The 16791-nt window shown below is 63.4% G+C and overlaps 1 protein-coding gene across 2 annotated transcripts in view; it reads left to right on the forward strand.

Moving 5' to 3' along the window:
- CACNA2D2 (calcium voltage-gated channel auxiliary subunit alpha2delta 2) overlaps positions 1–16791 on the forward strand; it is a 109562-nt gene that overhangs the window by 70172 nt on the left and 22599 nt on the right. For both annotated transcript variants that reach the window (XM_036333458.1, XM_036333459.1), the window contains exons 4-5: positions 11300–11359; positions 15860–15904. In XM_036333458.1, the coding sequence (XP_036189351.1) occupies positions 11300–11359; positions 15860–15904 (105 nt within the window). The remainder of the gene's footprint in view (positions 1–11299; positions 11360–15859; positions 15905–16791) is intronic.

Raw genomic sequence — 16791 nt, forward strand, 5'->3', positions numbered from 1 at the left:
CAATTCCCGGTCGAGGGCATGTACTTCGGTTGCAGGTTCGATCCCCGGCCCTGGTTGGGGCACATGCAGGAAGCAACCCATCGATGTGTCTCTCTCATATTGATGTCCCTCTCTCTTTCTCTCTCCCCCTCCCACTCTCTCTAAAAAAAAAAATAAAAAAATCAATGGAAAAAATATCCTCGAGTGAGGATTTAAAAAAAGAAGAAGAAAGAAGAAGAGGGGCCCTGGGTCACCTTTCCATTTACTCCGTCGTCTGGTGTAATTGGGTGAGATAACACACAACAAAGGGGCAGCCTGCAGAGGGAGGGCTGGGAGGGAGCTGAACCACGAACAAACTGAGGGCTCGTTTGAGGAGGGGGCCACTAGGCGGAAATGAGGCAGGTGGTGCCACCAGAGGCCACTGGGCCAGGCCTGCGTGGGCAGGTGGTCGGGGCTACGGGTCCAGGACCCAAGGCCGAGCGAGCGCCCCTCCCCAGCCGCCTGGGCCTGAGGAGGTGAGTTCAGGACACGTAGGTGAGGACCCACCCCCCATTTGGAGTGCATCTGAGCACGTGTTAGCAAGCATGTCCATGCACACATGTGATCCCATGTTCTCATGCATGTGATTTCTCATGCCCGCAATGTGTTCTCGCGCTCGTGTGTGTACATGAGTCCACATTCAAATGCGAATGCACACGCAACCTCCTTCTCTAACTCCAAGCCCTCTGCCCCCAGGACTGCAAAGCTATGACCACAAAGTCAGATGGAGGAGGCCTCCTTGCCCACCCCCTTCTACAGCTGAAGATCCCACCAGTCCTGCCTGGCTGTCCCCCCTCACTAGTGGCTTAAGAGGCCTCCATCGCAGGGTCCCTCCTACTCCCCTTTCCTATGGGGGTCTCTGAGGACACCAGGCTCCTGCGTGCTGGGGAGGGAGAGCCCCCATGGCCAGAGCCCGCCCTGCGATGGGCCAGCAGGCCTGGACCAAGCAGAGCAGTGGGCTGAGGCTCAGGGGCCTGGACCAAGCAGAGCAGTGGGCTGAGGCTCAGGGGCCTGGAGGGCCGTGGGGGCTGAGACTCAGGAGCCTGGAGGGCTGTGGGGGCTGAGACTGGGCCAGCACTAGGGCCCCAGAGAGACTGGCTCTGTGGCTCAGGGGAGGGAAGCAGACCCACTGCTCACACCCACCCTAGGGGAGTCCCACCTCCTGCCGAGCTTTGGTTTTGCCACCACTGACGTGGGGGGAGGATGGCTCACGGAGTTCTGCGTGCTTGGGCGGGCGTGGAAGGATGGCCCTGGGGCCCACCCACCCACCCAGCCCAGGACGAGCGGTCTGCTCTTCTGGGGGATGGGCCTGCCCTGACCGTCCACCCCTCCAGGCCCTCATCTCGGGCAGCAGTCTTGGATCCAGGCAGAGCCAAGCGCAGCTGCCCTGCAAGGGCCAGTAGGCTCCACACCGATGAATGCACACCCACAGCCGCGCCCCAGGCCCAGCTCTGACACCATCAGGGCCCCAGGCAGAGCCCGGGGAGCACAGGTGGAGGGGGAGCTCGCTGGGTGACCTTGCCAGGCGGGCGGCTACCCACCCCTTCTGGGACCTCTGCTGCCTCCGAGGGCCTCAGCCTGTGCTCCAGGAAAGGAGCACGCACTCCAAGGTCACTAGGACGACAAGTGCAAGGTCACGCGGTAAAGCTGAGCCTTCGCTCAGGCCCACCCAGGTCTCCTGCCCGCTGCGTCCTTCTCCCAGCCCCTTGGTGTTCCCCCTTCCCCTGCTCTCTGCTCCACAGCCAGCCAACGGCCCACTGCCTCCTCAGAAAGGGCTCATGACCACAGGGGGGACCAGGGACAACCCCCCGCCCGCCCTCAGAGCTGTGACTACAAGCTGAGTAACCGCCTGAGCCTCAGTTTCCTCATCTGCAAAATGGGTTGGGGATGGGCCTGCTTTGTAGGGGCCGCTCTAGGGATGAATGAGCAGGCTGCGCAGGAGGGAGGCTCAGCGCGTGGCCTGTGACAGCAGGTCTGCGTGGCCTGGGCTGGGGCCAGCTCCACAGCGCACTTCCCGCGGCAGGAGCAGGTGCCCAAAGCCCCGCCGGGCACCTGGCCGCGGGCGTCTCCCGGGCAAGGCCTGGCCTCCCTTGCGGTGAGCTCTTCAGGCAGCCCCAGGGCCCAACCTGACCCCGGGGTGGCCCCGACTCTCTCAGTGACCCCCCCCGATGAGCCCACGCGGCCAGCTCGCCAGGCCTCTGTTTTCTCACTGGCGCAGCCGTCCCCCTGGGCACGGGGTGGGGGTGGGGCATTTCCCGTTTCACCAGGAGGAATGCCGAGGCCAGTAGCGATGAAAGCACCAGTCAGGACAGGTCTGAGTCCCCTGCACGTCCATCACCAGAATGTTCTCTCCCACCCAAAGCTGACCCAGGGGCCTTAGCAGCGAGGATTCAGGGAACAGACTCCCACACCCTCGTCCCAGGGCAGAGGGGCAGAGATGGAGGGGGAGGTGGCAGAGATGCCCCCAAATAGTTGGCCCTGTGTGACGCCCTCCCTGCTGGCACCAAGGCTCTGGGAGGCCCAGGTGGGCCCTACCTGTCATGGAGCGGCCGTGCAGCGTGGGGTGGGCACGGGGCCCGGGCAGGAGCCAGGCCGCCTCCGCCCGCCCGCCCGCCTCCTCTCACTTGGCAGCAGCCAGCAGAAGCCATTAGCGCCTGGCAGCCCGTGTCCCACGGCTCTGACAAACGCCTTAAACACCGTCGCCAAGGCTCCCGCTGTCCCGCGGCCGCCTTACTCCTCATAATCACCCAGTGCCCGGGCTGATGGCGGCCGCCTCTACTCCTCATAATCACCCAGTGCCCGGGCTGATGGCGGCCGTGGACGCAGCCGGGACTCAGAGCGGCTTTCACCCTGGGCGTTCCCACCGCACCCCCTGCCCCCAGGCCTTCTTCTGCCTGTCGGCCGGCCCGGGCCCCCAGCTTCGAGTCCGGGCCAGACAGTACCCCGCTTTGTGTCCAGGTTGGTGCCCGTGCTGCTGCCACCAAAGCCCATGGGCAGCGATGGGTGGAGTCCCTGGCATCCACGCCCAGCAGAGTGACGCCGAGCGGAACCACCTGGCTCCGACTCCCGCTCTGAGTGACGGGGGGGGGGGGGGGGGGGGGGGGGCGGGGGCGAGGAAGGGAGAGGGATAGAGAGTTAGAAACTGCACACCTCCTACTGGGCATGTGCCCGCAACCAAGGTACATGCCCTTGACCGGAATCAAACCTGGGACCTTTCAGTCCGAAAGCTGACGCTCTATCCACTGAGCCAAACCGGTCAGGGCCAGAAGCCTCATTTTAGAGATGAAGTGATCAGGTTCAGAGATGGGCAAGCACAGTCACCCATGTCACACACGCAGCTCCTGGCTGTGCCCCAGGGGGCGCTGTGGCCACTGATCAGGGGAGTAAGCTGAACCCCACCCTCCCAGGGTCTCTGCCAGAGTGGGTGAGCACCCCTATCCTCTGCTGACCTTGAGGGCTTCCTTCCAGAGACACCCAGTTGCAAGCACAGAGTCCTGACCAGATTGGGGTGTCGAATATGAGGCCTCCGTGTGTGGGCTCCCTGCCTTCTGACGATGCTGGAGGAGGTGGGCAGAGAACGGTAAAGAGCAAGTGGTCTCCACCTGTTCTTCAGACTTTCCTCGGAGAGGCAGGGGTGATGGGCCGCCAGTGATGGCAGTGACCGTGAGGAGACCAAGGTGCCGGCACAGGTGTCACAGGGGGCGGGAGTGATGGGGATAGTGGTGAAGGGGGTGGGAGGGAGGGTGGAGGAGGAGCAGTGTTGGCAGCAGGGATGGTGGTGGAGATGGAGAGATGTTGGCAGTGGTGATGGTGGTGGAGATGGAGAGATGTTGGCAGTGGTGATGGTGGTGGAGATGGAGAGATGTTGGCAGTGGTGATGGTGGTGGAGGTGGAGTGATGTTGGCAGTGGGGATGGTGGAGGAGGTGGAGCAGTGTTGGCAGTGGGGATGATGGTGGAGGTGGAGAGATGTTGGCAGTGGTGATGGTGGAGGAGGTGGAGTGATGTTGGCAGTGGGGATGGAGGTGGAGGTGGAGCAGTGTTGGCAGTGGTGATGGTGGAGATGGAGTGATGTTGGCAGTGGTGATGGTGGAGGAGGTGGAGTGATGTTGGCAGTGGTGATGGTGGAGGAGGTGGAGTGATGTTGGCAGTGGTGATGGTGGTGGAGGTGGAGCAGTGTTGGCAGTGGTGATGGTGGTGGAGGTGGAGCAGTGTTGGCAGTGATGATGGTGGTGGAGGTGGAGAGATGTTGGCAGTGGGGATGGTGGAGGAGGTGGAGTGATGTTGGCAGTGGTGATGGTGGTGGAGGTGGAGCAGTGTTGGCAGTGGTGATGGTGGTGGAGATGGAGTGATGTTGGCAGTGGTGATGGTGGTGGAGGTGGAGCAGTGTTGGCAGTGGGGATGGTGGAGGAGGTGGAGTGATGTTGGCAGTGGTGGTGGAGGTGGAGCAGTGTTGGCAGTGGTGATGATGGTGGAGGAGGTGGAGCAGTGTTGGCAGTGGTGATGGTGGAGGAGGTGGAGTGATGTTGGCAGTGGTGATGGTGGTGGAGGTGGAGCAGTGTTGGCAGTGGTGATGGTGGTGGAGGTGGAGCAGTGTTGGCAGTGGTGATGGTGGTGGAGATGGAGTGATGTTGGCAGTGGTGATGGTGGAGGAGGTGGAGTGATGTTGGCAGTGGGGATGGTGGAGGAGGTGGAGCAGTGTTGGCAGTGGGGATGATGGTGGAGGTGGAGAGATGTTGGCAGTGGGGATGGTGGAGGATGTGGAGTGATGTTGGCAGTGGTGATGGTGGAGGAGGTGGAGTGATGTTGGCAGTGGGGATGGTGGAGGAGGTGGAGCAGTGTTGGCAGTGGGGATGATGGTGGAGGTGGAGTGATATTGGCAGTGGTGATGGTGGTGGAGGTGGAGCAGTGTTGGCAGTGGTGATGGTGGTGGAGATGGAATGATGTTGGCAGTGGTGATGGTGGTGGAGGTGGAGCAGTGTTGGCAGTGGTGATGGGAGTGGAGGTGGAGTGATGTTGGCAGTGGGGATGGTGGTGGAGGTGGAGCAGTGTTGGCAGTGGTGATGGGAGTGGAGGTGGAGTGATGTTGGCAGTGGGGATGGTGGTGGAGGTGGAGCAGTGTTGGCAGTGGTGATGGTGGTGGAGGTGGAACAGTGTTGGCAGTGGGGATGGTGGAGGAGATGGAGTGATGTTGGCAGTGGTGATGGGGGTGGAGGTGGAGCAGTGTTGGCAGTGGTGATGGTGGAGGAGGTGGAGTGATGTTGGCAGTGGTGATGGTGGAGGAGGTGGAGTGATGTTGGCAGTGGTGATGGAGGTGGAGGTGGAGCAGTGTTGGCAGTGGTGATGGTGGTGGAGGTGGAGTGATGTTGGCAGTGGTGATGGGGGTGGAGGTGGAGAGTGTTGGCAGTGGGCATGGGAATATTGGTGGCAATCATGGGAATGTTGATGGTGGTTGGGGGATCAGTGATGGCGATGGAGGTGATGGTGGTGATGGGAGTAACATTCTGGTGCTGGTGGGGGCCATGGTGACAGTGGCATTGGGGTCATAGGGGGGCAGGGCTCCCTGTGCAGGGAACCTCATGGGGCCGTCCACCAGGCAGCCCTGTCCCACACACGGGCTCTGCCCTCACTGGAGACAGGTTCAGTGGGGTTTGCTTTATTCTTTTTTTTGTTTTAACCTCCAGTGAGCACAGCCTTCTGGGTAATTAGATGCAAATTGACAGAAAAGACAATGAGCCAGCCTGCGGCCGGTGGGGCAGCTCGTAGAGTCAGGCTGATTGCCTCCGTGCGATTTGCATGGCATTAGCTGGGCACGTCTCCGCCAGCAGCTTGTGCATCTCATCAGAGGTCACCTGGATGGTCGCGTTCAACCAGAGGTGGTGACCTGTGATCCAGACTGGGCCAGGGCAGGGCCATGCTGCCCCTGACCTGAACGGGGCTCCCGGGTGTGGCCCCAAGGAGTCTGCGCCTGTGGGAAGGCCCATGGGTGGGCTGAGGGGTGGGGACTTGACTCAGCCAGGGCTACGGACGGGCCCGGCTCAGGGTCCCTGCTTGGCAGGCCCAGGAGGTCTGCGGAGCCAGCACGAAGCTGCCACCCGAGCATGTGTTTCAAAGGTGGCAAACTGGTCTCAGGCAGAAGGGAGGCCTGGGCCTGGCCTGGGAGGCCTCAGCACAGGCCCAGGCTCTGCCCTAACTGGCACCGTCGCCCGGGTGGTCCCTCCAGGTCTCGGCTCCCCACTGTGCAGCGGGGCCCCGACCTCATTGAGTCCACAGTCTTCAAGCCAGGCCCTGCCGGCGGTGCAGTCAGTAAGTGGCCGGGGCCAGTGCTCCATGTCAGGGTCACACGTTGCATCCCCTGAGCAGGCCAGCCCGGCCACTGTCACCATCACCCAAGGCTTCCCCTGGAGCCCTGCCTGCAGTGGGACCACGAAAGGCCTGGGCAGTGCACAACCCAGGTGGATGCCCAGACCAAGCCTCCTGCTCTGTCCATGGTGCTGAAAGCCTGGGCCCAACCTGCCCTGGGTCCCTGCTGCCAGTGCTCCCTGACCCCTGCACCCCTTCACCCAGTGTAACCACAGAAAGACCCCGCTCCCCGCCCCCCCCCAGGACAGAAGACAGTGGGGCCGGGGGCTCTTTCCTTCTGCCCTCCGCCCCAGCGGGCCAGTCCCCCATCGCGCACATCGCAGTGTCCCACTCCCTCTCCCCCGCGAGGTTGGGCCTAATCAGAGCTAATCAGAAAATTATGAGCTGCCTGATTACTGATTAGGTTCCTAATGTTAATAGAGTCGAGAAGGACCCGCTCAGGCAGTGTTTTAGGGAAAAGTATAAAAATAACATAACGGGAAGGGGCATGGCGGCTGGAGGGGCTCCGCCGTCCTCGCAGATGGGGGCTCGGCTCTGCTTCCCGTGGACATTCGTCTCCTGGCGGAGGGGCTCCTCGCAGCGCGTGTCCTCCCGGGCAGCTCTCACCACGGCGGCTCCAGCAGCCCCAGCTCAGGGCAGTGGGACCGAACTGCCGTAGGAGCCACCCGGGTGTAAAGAAGAGCTCGCTGCCCGGCCAGCGTGGCTCAGGGGTTGAGCGTCGACCTATGAACCAGGAGGTCACGGTTCCATTCCCGGTCAGGGCACACGCCTGGGTTGTGGGCTGGATCCCCAGTGGGGTGCGTGCAGGAGGCAGCCGATCCATGATTCTCTCACATCATTAATGTCTCTCTCCCTCTCCCTTCCTCTCTGAAATCATATCTATAGAAGGGACCTCAGAGGGCAGGAGGGCCAGGCCGGGTGCCGGTTATGCCCAGGAGGCTCTGGTGTTGGTGGCGCACTTGACAGGAAGACAAAGCCACTGGCATCTCCATCTCCTGCCATGCGCAAGTCATGGGTCCTGGCAGTACTCGGCCCTGCCGGTGCCCTTCTCCCCACCCCTCGGGGCCCAGCACAATGGGAGATCGGGACAGGAGCTGCCCTCGGGCCATGGGGAGTGAGGCTGTCCCCACAAAGCTCTGAGCACGTCGAATGCCACGGATGGTAGCGGCCAAGGTCGCCACCACTCAGGTAGCAGGCCCTGTGCCGGGCACCACCCGGCTGTGCAAGGACAGGGCCGAGTGAGGTCCCCTGTCCCTGACTGTGGATGGACCTGCTTGGAGCAGGCGGGACAGAGGGACAGATGCCCCCTCGGGCCAAGGCCGCAGGGAGGAGAGCCCGCAGGGCCGGGACCCCCACCCGCCTGCTCGCCTGCCCCTATTGTCAGCCCTGGGGCTCTGGCTCCCTCCTTGCTAAGCTGCATCTTGCTTCATTATTATGCAGATTTTTAATTATGCAGATATGTTTTTAGACAGTTTTAAATATGTATATTATTTACTCATTAGACCATAACAGCTCTGGAAATTGGAAATCTGTATTTAGTATCTATCAGTGCACAATACAGAGCCAACACAGGGCCCGCGGGCAGGAGGGAAGCAGGGTGGTGCGGCGGCACTTTGGAGCAGGGCAGAGACTGCTGGGCACCCTAGTGCCTACCCCCACCCAGGGTCTGGGCCCAGTGACACCAAGGTTGGGGGACAGCAAAGGAACCATCTGGGGGCAGGTGGGGGTCCTGTGGCCAGGCCCCTCCTGCCAGGCCTGGTGCTGCCCTGGACGTTCGCTGTCCCACACGCTGGTCCACCTGCGTCTGCTGCCTCCACTTCCTCACCAGGGCCGGGCCGTGGCACCTCACCTGGCAAAGGGGGGGCACAGAGGAACCCACCCCTTAGGGGTCTTGCCAGAGGTGGGGTGGGGAGGGCGAGGAAGAGGCACCGTCTTCCGCCATCATGGGGTTAACTGGGCACTCCCTGCGGGCAGCCCCTGGGGATTGGCACAGGGGGCTGCCAAGAACCGACCCGCTTTGAGTGGGTCCAGTTTACACACAGACACTGCGGGCAGGAAGCCACTCATGCAAGTCAGGCAGGATTCGAACCCAGGCCGGTGCTCCAAGGCCCCCGGCTCCAGGCTCTGACCTCCACCCAGGGCTCCTCAGGCCTGCCCATGGGCGGTCCCAGCCCTCCGCCCACGTCTCACCCTCACGCCTGACCGGACACAGGCACCACACTGCCCACCCCAGCGCCATTCCGATGCCCAGCCCTTCCCCCGCACCACCAGGCCTGTGTGCTTAGCAGTTTCCCCGCGTGCGGCGCCCGGGGATGGACTGATTGATCTGTAACACCGAGAAAATAATAATGGCTTGATCGTTACTGAGGATTAAAAGTAATCCTTTCACTGTGGCTATTGCAACTGTTATTCACGAGTCAGCGGCTGACCCCAGCCTTTGAGCCTGAGGGACTCCGAGAATCCAGGGAGGCTGGGTGCTGGGACCCCCTCCCTGGGGCTCCCCTCCCTGGGCTAGGGAGCCAGAGGGGCTGCAGCCTCATGTCCTGGCCTGCAAATCCGAGCACAGAGCTGAGCCCCCTGGGAGGGTCAGGAAGGGGGGGCAGCAGTTGCTCAAGGCGCCCTCCCTCCTTACGCTTCACCCCTCCCTCCAGGCCAGGTGCTGAGCTGTGTAATAGCTGCTCAGTTAACAGTCACGTGACAAGTGTTGTTAACATGCATGTCACGCGTCACACAGCAGTGTCCTCTGCAGAAGGGCACCGCAGGCTTGCGCATGAGGGGCCTCGCCTGTCCTGGGGGTGCGGTTCGGGAGGAAAGGAGGCCCCGGGATGGAGAGGGAGGGGCAGGAGCTGGGGCCTCAAGGGAGCTTTGTCTCTTTTTTTTCTCATTGATTCTAGAGAGAGAGGAAGGGGGAGGAGAGAGAGAAAGGGAAACATTGCTGTGAGAGAGAAACATCCATCCGTTGCCTCCCATACATGCCCTGGCCCGGGATCAAATCTGAGAACTTTCGGTGCACAGAACGACACGCTAACCATCGAGCCACACCAGCCAGGGCGAAAGCCTTGCCTTTTATATGCAGAGCTATTGGGGGCTGCTGAGGATTTAGGGGTGGGGGCGGCCACACGCTCAGATCCGCGTTTTAAAGGCTCCAGGTGCCACGAGGAGATAAATGTCAAAGGGCAAGAGAGGACGCAGGGGCCAGAGGGAGCACAGAGCCTGGGCGGGGACACCCTCTGCGCAGCTGGTTTGAGTGATCTCAGCGGCAGTATGTGGGGGCAGAGCTCCAAGGTGGGCTCATGCAGGTGCCACGGTGTGAGCTCCCGCGGGCCTGGGCATCACCCCAGGAGGGTGTCCAGGAACTCAGGAGGGGCCAGAATTGGAGGCAAGACATGGGAGGTACCTGGGAGTAGAGAGGCTGTATAAGAGGGAGGGGAGGAGGGGAAAGGGGGGAGGGGGGAGGGGGGCCCACCCAGGCAGAGCCCATCCAGGCAGGGCCCATCCAGGCAGGGCCCACCCAGGCAGGCACTGCAGTAATAGGCGAGCAGAGGACGGAACCTACAAACAGACAGGTGAGGTAGCAGGAGAGGTGGGTGGAGGCCAGGCGGGGCTCAGCATTGGGAAGGGAAGGGTTTGACTTCAAGAGGGATTTTTCTACTCTGCCCCCAGGACCCCCAGCCCCCCAGCCCTCCCAGCATGCAGTGCTCTTGGCCTGAGGAGGCGGGGAAGCCAGGCCCAGCAGGGGGGTGGCTCTGGACAGCCCCAGGGAGTGCAGGCTGCACCCCGAAGGAGCCCCGCCATGCCTCCACACGCCGTCCATGCTGGGAGGGAGGCGCAGCCGGCCGCCACGTCCTGACCCAGTTCCCCCTCGTGCGCAGCTGCCAGGCGTTATAGCATCTCCCCTCCAGGGCCCACGCGCCCGGACTGGTGGCTGGGCCGTGCGTCCTGAGCACCGAGAGGCCGTGGCCCTCTGAGTCGGCTGGAGGCCAGGAGGCAGGACGTCGCTGCTCCCCCCATGGGATGGAACGGGGTCCTGGGGGGGCCAGCGCCCCTCTCCCCACAGAGCTGCCCCGTCCCTCACGGGCACGGTGGGCCCTATGGAGGAGCCTGCTGACCTTGGTCATGGGCAGGGCAAAGGCAGTGGTGAGGGCCGGGCTTGGGGCCCCAGCCAATCCAGACCCGCTCTGTGACCTGGGGCAGGCTGCTCACCGTCTTCATGCCTGGGCATCCTCTTCTGAGGAGGGGACATGCCATCACGTGAACAGTGACAGGTGCATGTATGTCGCTCACCTAGGGGAGGCTTGGCACGCAGCAGTGATGGGCTCACGGTGACAGTCGTCAGCAGGACTTCACTTCGCTCCGTGGCGGCCCTGGAGAGCTACCTTCAGGAGCCCTGAGACTTCCTGGGGGGCGGGATCCATGGGGGTGCAACAGCAGAACCTCAGGGTCTGAGCACCTCCCCTGGGAAGCCTTCCCTGATGCCCCAAGTTCCCACAGCGCTGAGCACCTCAGCTACTCCTGCCCTGGTCGCCCTGCCCAGTGACGTGTCTGTCTGCCCCTCCGGACCGTGAGAGGCAGGGCTGGCGCTGCCGTCTCCCCACACATCGCATGGGGTGGTGCCAGGAATGCTGGGTAACAAGGGGCGGATGGGCGGACATCCGGCTGTGCTCACAGGCACAGAGGCCTCGAGGGAGGCGGCTGCAGGAGCCAGCCCCACACAACGGGCCAGGCTCCTCTGGACAGAAGGCGTGGCGAGCCCGGCTGGCAGGGGCTCAGGAAGCCAGAACAGGGACAGCGGCGGTGGGCCTGGGCAGGCGGAGGTGGGCGATGGGCAGAGGTGCCCAAGTGAGGCGTCTGCCACTCGGGCATCTCACCTGGGCTGGGGAGGGCTTCCTCAGCTCTGACCTCCCTGTGCTCTGTCCGCAGAGATTGGCCGATGCCGCAGAGACCTTCCAGAAAGCCCACCGCTGGCAGGACAACATCAAGGTGAGAACGGCGCCCTCCCAGCCCAGCACCTGCCCACCCCCAGGCGCCTCTGGAGGCCCCGCTCCCTGCACTCCGGGTCACAGTCCCTGTGCAACCCCGTGCTTCTCTGGGCTTCAGGGTCCCCGTGTGACAAGGGACTGGCTGGTGCGGCTGCTGCCTGTCAGCTCGGACGTGGTGCATGAAAGGGGCGTCCACCTGTCAAGCCGTTAGGTGCCAAGTCAGTGTCGGGGTGGGTGCAGCTATGAGCACGGCAGCCCCTGGGCCCTGGGTGCTCCTGTCCTGAGATGAGGCAGGCGTGGGCTCTGGCTGGTCCACTCCCCCCGTGTGGCCTGAGATGCCCCTCCAGCGGCGGGTGTGGCCACAGGCCCAGCGGGACCCAGCCTGGTTGCCCGGTGCTCACCGTGCCCCTCCCCGGTCCGTCAGCTTTCCTGTCTGTGTGTCCCAGCCTCGGGTGGAGCTGGAGTCACCCCTCCTCCACAGCAGGGTCAGGTCCTGGTCTCCCCGGCGACCAGGCTGCCAGGCGCTCATCAGGCTGATGGCAGCCCATTAGCCGACACACCGCCAGCTCTGCCGGGGCTGCCAGGGGGACTGGCCGCAGCTGCAGGTGGGGACTGGCCAGGCCGAAGGAGAGGTGGATGCTTGAGGCTGGGGAAGGCACACCACCCGCTCCTGGCACCATGTCCTTCCCAATGACCTTCAGGAGGTGACAGATAGGGGCCAGGTTCCTCCCCGCACTCAGGAGGGGGACCGGCCTGTGCCACAACCCGTGTCAAACTCGGGCCCTTTAGGAAAGCCTGTCTGTGTGCCTGGCTGGGTGCCCCGTGGACAGGTGACCAGGAGCCGCTGGGACTCGGTCTTCTCATCTCTGAAATGGGGAGGGTGGCACCCGGCAGTTCTAGGCACAGATGCTTGGCCCACGGGGGCCAAACTGGAACCCACTGCATGATCAACAGCACAGAGTAGGTCTGCACGTAGACTTCTGGGAAATGGACAATGGTGACCCCTTACCCACACACACATACACCCTACCAAGCCCAGCCTGGGAACGCGGGTCCTGGAGTCTCCAGGGTCAGAGCTGGGACAGGAGAGGGAGGGGGAGATGTCTGGCCACGAAGCCGCTGCCTGGTCCCAGGTCATGACCGCGCACCCCTGGCCAAGACAGGCGGGAGCCTGTAGTCCCAGCCCGTGGACACCTGAGAAACCGTGGCCTGTGAGCAGGCAGCACCTCCGTGGCCCTGCAGATGCCAGGGAGCAGGTGCTCTGGTGCCCATAACACTCAGGGCAGATGATGGCAGCCCACCTGGCGGACACTGCGCCTGGCGCCAGCACCTCACTGCGCCGTCATTACCCGCTGTCTACACCGCCAGCAGGAAGGAGCTGGGCCAGGGTAGGGGTGGGGGAGGCGGGGGAGGCCACCCCCAGGGCCTCAGTGCCGACACCAGGACCCGTGGGAGACAAGCCCTGCTCTGGGAATCCCATGGAGGAGGCAGGCCTGCCCCAGGGAGTCTGACGGGGGAGGTAGCCGACCTCGGAGAGTCTGATGAGCGAGGCGGTTCTGCAGCCAGGCCCGGCTCAGGGCGCCGGCTGGACGGACAGGTGGCCTCCTGGCCTGAGGTCCGCCCCGCCATCAGGCTGGCTGCCCGCCTTGCCGAGCGGCGACAGACGGCTTTCCCAGAAAACAGTCCCCGTGGCTGCGCCCAGCTGGCGGTGAGCCAGACAGGGAGACCGCACGCCCTGACGGCGAGGCCGGTCGCTGGCCCGGGCCCTGCACAGAGGCCTGGCGGACGGGCGGCAGTCAGGTCTGGCCAGGCCATGGCATCGCCCTCCAGGGCACCACCCTGCATTCCCCAGGCCCCCCATGCTCACATCCTCACCCTGTTTCCACCTGCCAACCCCCCTCCCGTGTCACTGTGTGCAGAATCCACATGGGGGGTGAGTTCAGAGGGAGGGTTCCCTCACCCCTGCCCAGTTTGAGCAAAATGGCCCATTGAATGCCAGGTAACAGAGGGGGCAGGGGGAGCAGTGTGGGCCCCAGACTTTAAAGACACCCCTTTTACCCCAACCAGAGGGTTTCTAGCACATTCAGGCCCCTCCCAGGGCTGTGAGGTTGCAAACATAAGGGGGGGCCCTGTGGGTAGGGTTGGCCCTTCCCCTGGGGCGGCCCAGCTCCCTGACCCCTAAGCAGCCTCAGAGGAGGGGGCATCACCCTGATTAAAAGTGGGAACCCTGACCCCCAGGTTAGGCCTCACTGAGGCTACAGGATTTAACAGTGAACTGGGGTGACACCGGGGAGTCCTCCTGGGGTCCCTGGGGTCTGCACTCACCGCCCAGGATCTCAGAACTCACATGTGCAGGTCAAGTTCAAGGCCAGGACCCTGTGTGCCATCACTGGGAAGGGCTGCCTCCATCTCTCCCAGAGGTGGGCACTAATGGTGGACACGGTGTTGTACAGGCCACAGCGGACATGGCCTTTCCAGGGACCCGACGGCCCCACCCTGCCACACCCCCAGTGCCACGTCACAGCAGGCACAGCTGTGTTGCCCGTGTATTTGCACACGTGTGGCCTTGCCCGCCACCACCCTCCACCAGGGAAGGGCATGGGCTGGCCTCCACGGGGGGGAGAGCTGGGGAGGAGTCCCGCACACGCACAGGGCCCTGCCCACAGGGCCTGCCGGGGCTGGGGTCCTCCTGTGACACATTCCCCGGGTCCCTGGTCCACCAACATGTGATCCTCTGCTGCAACCAGGAGTCAAGACAAAGAGAAAAGGGAGCCATTGGCCAGCTGGAGGGGTGGCCACGTAAATGCCCGGGGGCTCCGGGGGCAGAGGGGCCGGCAGGACCCACCCGGCCTGTGAGGGAGCCTGGGATCCTGGGGGCCTGAGAGCAACGGCCCAGCCGCCCTTTCCCGTCCCCGCGGAAGGTTCCCCCGAAGCGGGCGGGTGAAGCCCCCGCTCACCGACATCCTCCCGCCTGCGGCCTGTGTTCACTCTGAAGGAAGGAGCGCAGAGCCGTGTGTACCCCCCTTTAGATAACAAATCACATTTTCTTCTCGCCGCAAGTGTGTTGAATTGATATTTCTCCCCTCGGTTTAATGGGTTTGTGTTCAGGAATGATCTTCATCAACCGAAACCCCTTATTGTGTTTGATGTAATGTCAGCTTTCATTACGCGCTCAGGGTCGGCGCCGGCGGGGCAGGCGGCATCCTGGAGCTGGTGGGTGGGCGCGGGGCGGGGGGGGGTTGGGGGGGGTGGAGATGTTCGGGAAGGTGGGTTGAACCGGGTTCGAATCCTCATGTGCATGGCCGGGTCCCAGGGCCGTTGGGAGGACCCGTGATTCAACGTGTGCCAAGCGCTAGGCAGAGCAGACGCCTCAGACCGCTCGCAGCCATCGGGTGGCCCGGTCCTCCATGCATCAGAGGCTGCGGTCCCGCCCGAGATGCCGGGCGGGTAGTCAGTGTCCCAGGCGCCTGCACTGTGCCTGCGGGTCCAGCCAGTCCCCTGCACCCCCAGACCAGTGGGAAACACCTCACGACTCTTCCCTCCAACCGTGGCCTCAGACCAGCACCTGGGCAGTCATCAAGGCCAAGCCCCTCCCGGGAGCATGAGGAGCCTGAGCTCAGAGAGGGAGCAGTGCAGCCCTGAGGTCACACAGCACCTGGGCCCAGCCAGGCCCGGGTCAGGGGCGGCCACCGCGGAGCAAGTGCTGGTGCTGTGCTTGCTGTGTTACAGCCACACCCTTGGGGTACACTGGGTCATCACCCCCACTTTCAGATCACACAGAAACAGGCTCCCGGCGACCGAGGGACCGCAGGGCTGAGGAGCACGGGGGAGGTGGCTCGGACACTGGCCTCTCCCAGGTGCTGGCCCTGCTGCCCATCCGGGCGGGGGAGGGTGGCCCTCCTGCACGGGTGGCACTTGATGGCACCAGATTCACCTCCTGGCGGCCTCTCCCAGCCACACTCGGTTCTGATTAGAGATCATTAGACATGAAATTAGCCCGTTTGTGTCACGGCCTCCCGGGTGGCCGGTGATTGTGACGTGCAGATGGCCAAGAAGCCGGGCGGGCGGGCGGGCTGTGTTTCCTCCTTGCCTGTTGTGTAAACCTCCCTGCGTTTCACAACAAATCACAGATAATTAATAAGCACAGGCCCGTAATGAGCAGGCTTTTTAATAGAAGAATTGGGAGATGCGGGTGGAACCATTCTTTTCCTTCAGCCCGGGCTCAGCTGGGCTCCGTCTTCCTCGCTCCTCCTGGTGGAGCTCTGGCTCCATCCCCCAGGGGGGCAGCGGGCAGCGACCTGGCCCTGGCGTCAGATCTGAGGACCGTCCCCAGTCTCCTGGGGGAGGGGCATTGCCAGCCTGAGTCCCTCCCCCCCCTGGATGGCCGTTCTGGGTGCAGGAATCTGGGGGGTCGTTCCAGCCTTGGGGCGGGGGTCTGGGCTGCACTTCGGGAGGCCTCGAGCCGTGTTGTTGAGGCCTCTCCCCCCCCCCCCCCCACCAGGAGGAAGACATCGTGTACTACGACGCCAAGGCTGACGCTGAGCTGGTAAGTGTGCCCTCTGCTGGGGAGGGGCGGAGCCACACGCCTCTCTGGGCCAGTGGCCTCTGCTGGGAATGAGGGTGGGACTCAGCACCCTGGGATTCTGAGCTCGAGCCCGAGGGGTGTGGAGGCTCAGCCCCCACCCTGCACCTTCCCCAACAAACCTCTGGAGGCCAGACCCCCCCAGGGCTGTGTCTCTGTGGCCCTTCAGGCACAGCTTCCTGCAGTGTGTGGTGGGCTGGGACCCCGCACGTGGGGTCCTCCCCTGGTCAGCTCAGGTGCCAGAACTGAGGGGCATGGAGTGCATTCAGGGAGGGCTTCCGGAGGAGGCGGGCGAGGCTGAGAAGCAGGAGGCTGGGCCACCCAGGTGCATTCGGGTCAGTGCACCCCTTCCCTGCCGTGAGGGAACAGCAGCTCAGTGGGCGGGGCACCCCCCAGCCTGGCCCCGTGAGCAGTGCTTGGCCTGGAGCTCAGTCCACACCCCAACTGCAGAGGCAGCCCATGTCCTGTGCCTGCCCTTCAGATGACGGGCACCTTTGGGTGGGAGGGGCCTACAAAGGAGACAGGAGTGTTAAGGAGGGCCCTAGCCAGTTTGGCTCAGTGGATAGAGCGTCAGCCTGCGGACTGATGGGTCCCGGGTTCGATTCCGGTCAAAGGCACATGCCTTGTACCTCAGTTGCAGGCTCGATCCCTGGTCCCAGTCGGGGAGTGTGGGAGAGGCAGCCACACAGTGGGTCTCTCTCACATCAATGTTTCTCTCTCTATCTCTGACTCTCCCCCTCCCTCCCACTCTCTCTAAAATCAACGGGGAAATACCTTCAGGTGAGGACTGAAAAAAGAGAGTGCTGAGGGCAGAGCACATGGAAGAGACAGTGTTTGGTCGACTGTCACGG

The sequence above is a fragment of the Myotis myotis genome, unplaced genomic scaffold, assembly GCF_014108235.1.
Source record: "Myotis myotis isolate mMyoMyo1 unplaced genomic scaffold, mMyoMyo1.p scaffold_m19_p_13, whole genome shotgun sequence".
Classification (NCBI taxonomy): domain Eukaryota; kingdom Metazoa; phylum Chordata; class Mammalia; order Chiroptera; family Vespertilionidae; genus Myotis; species Myotis myotis.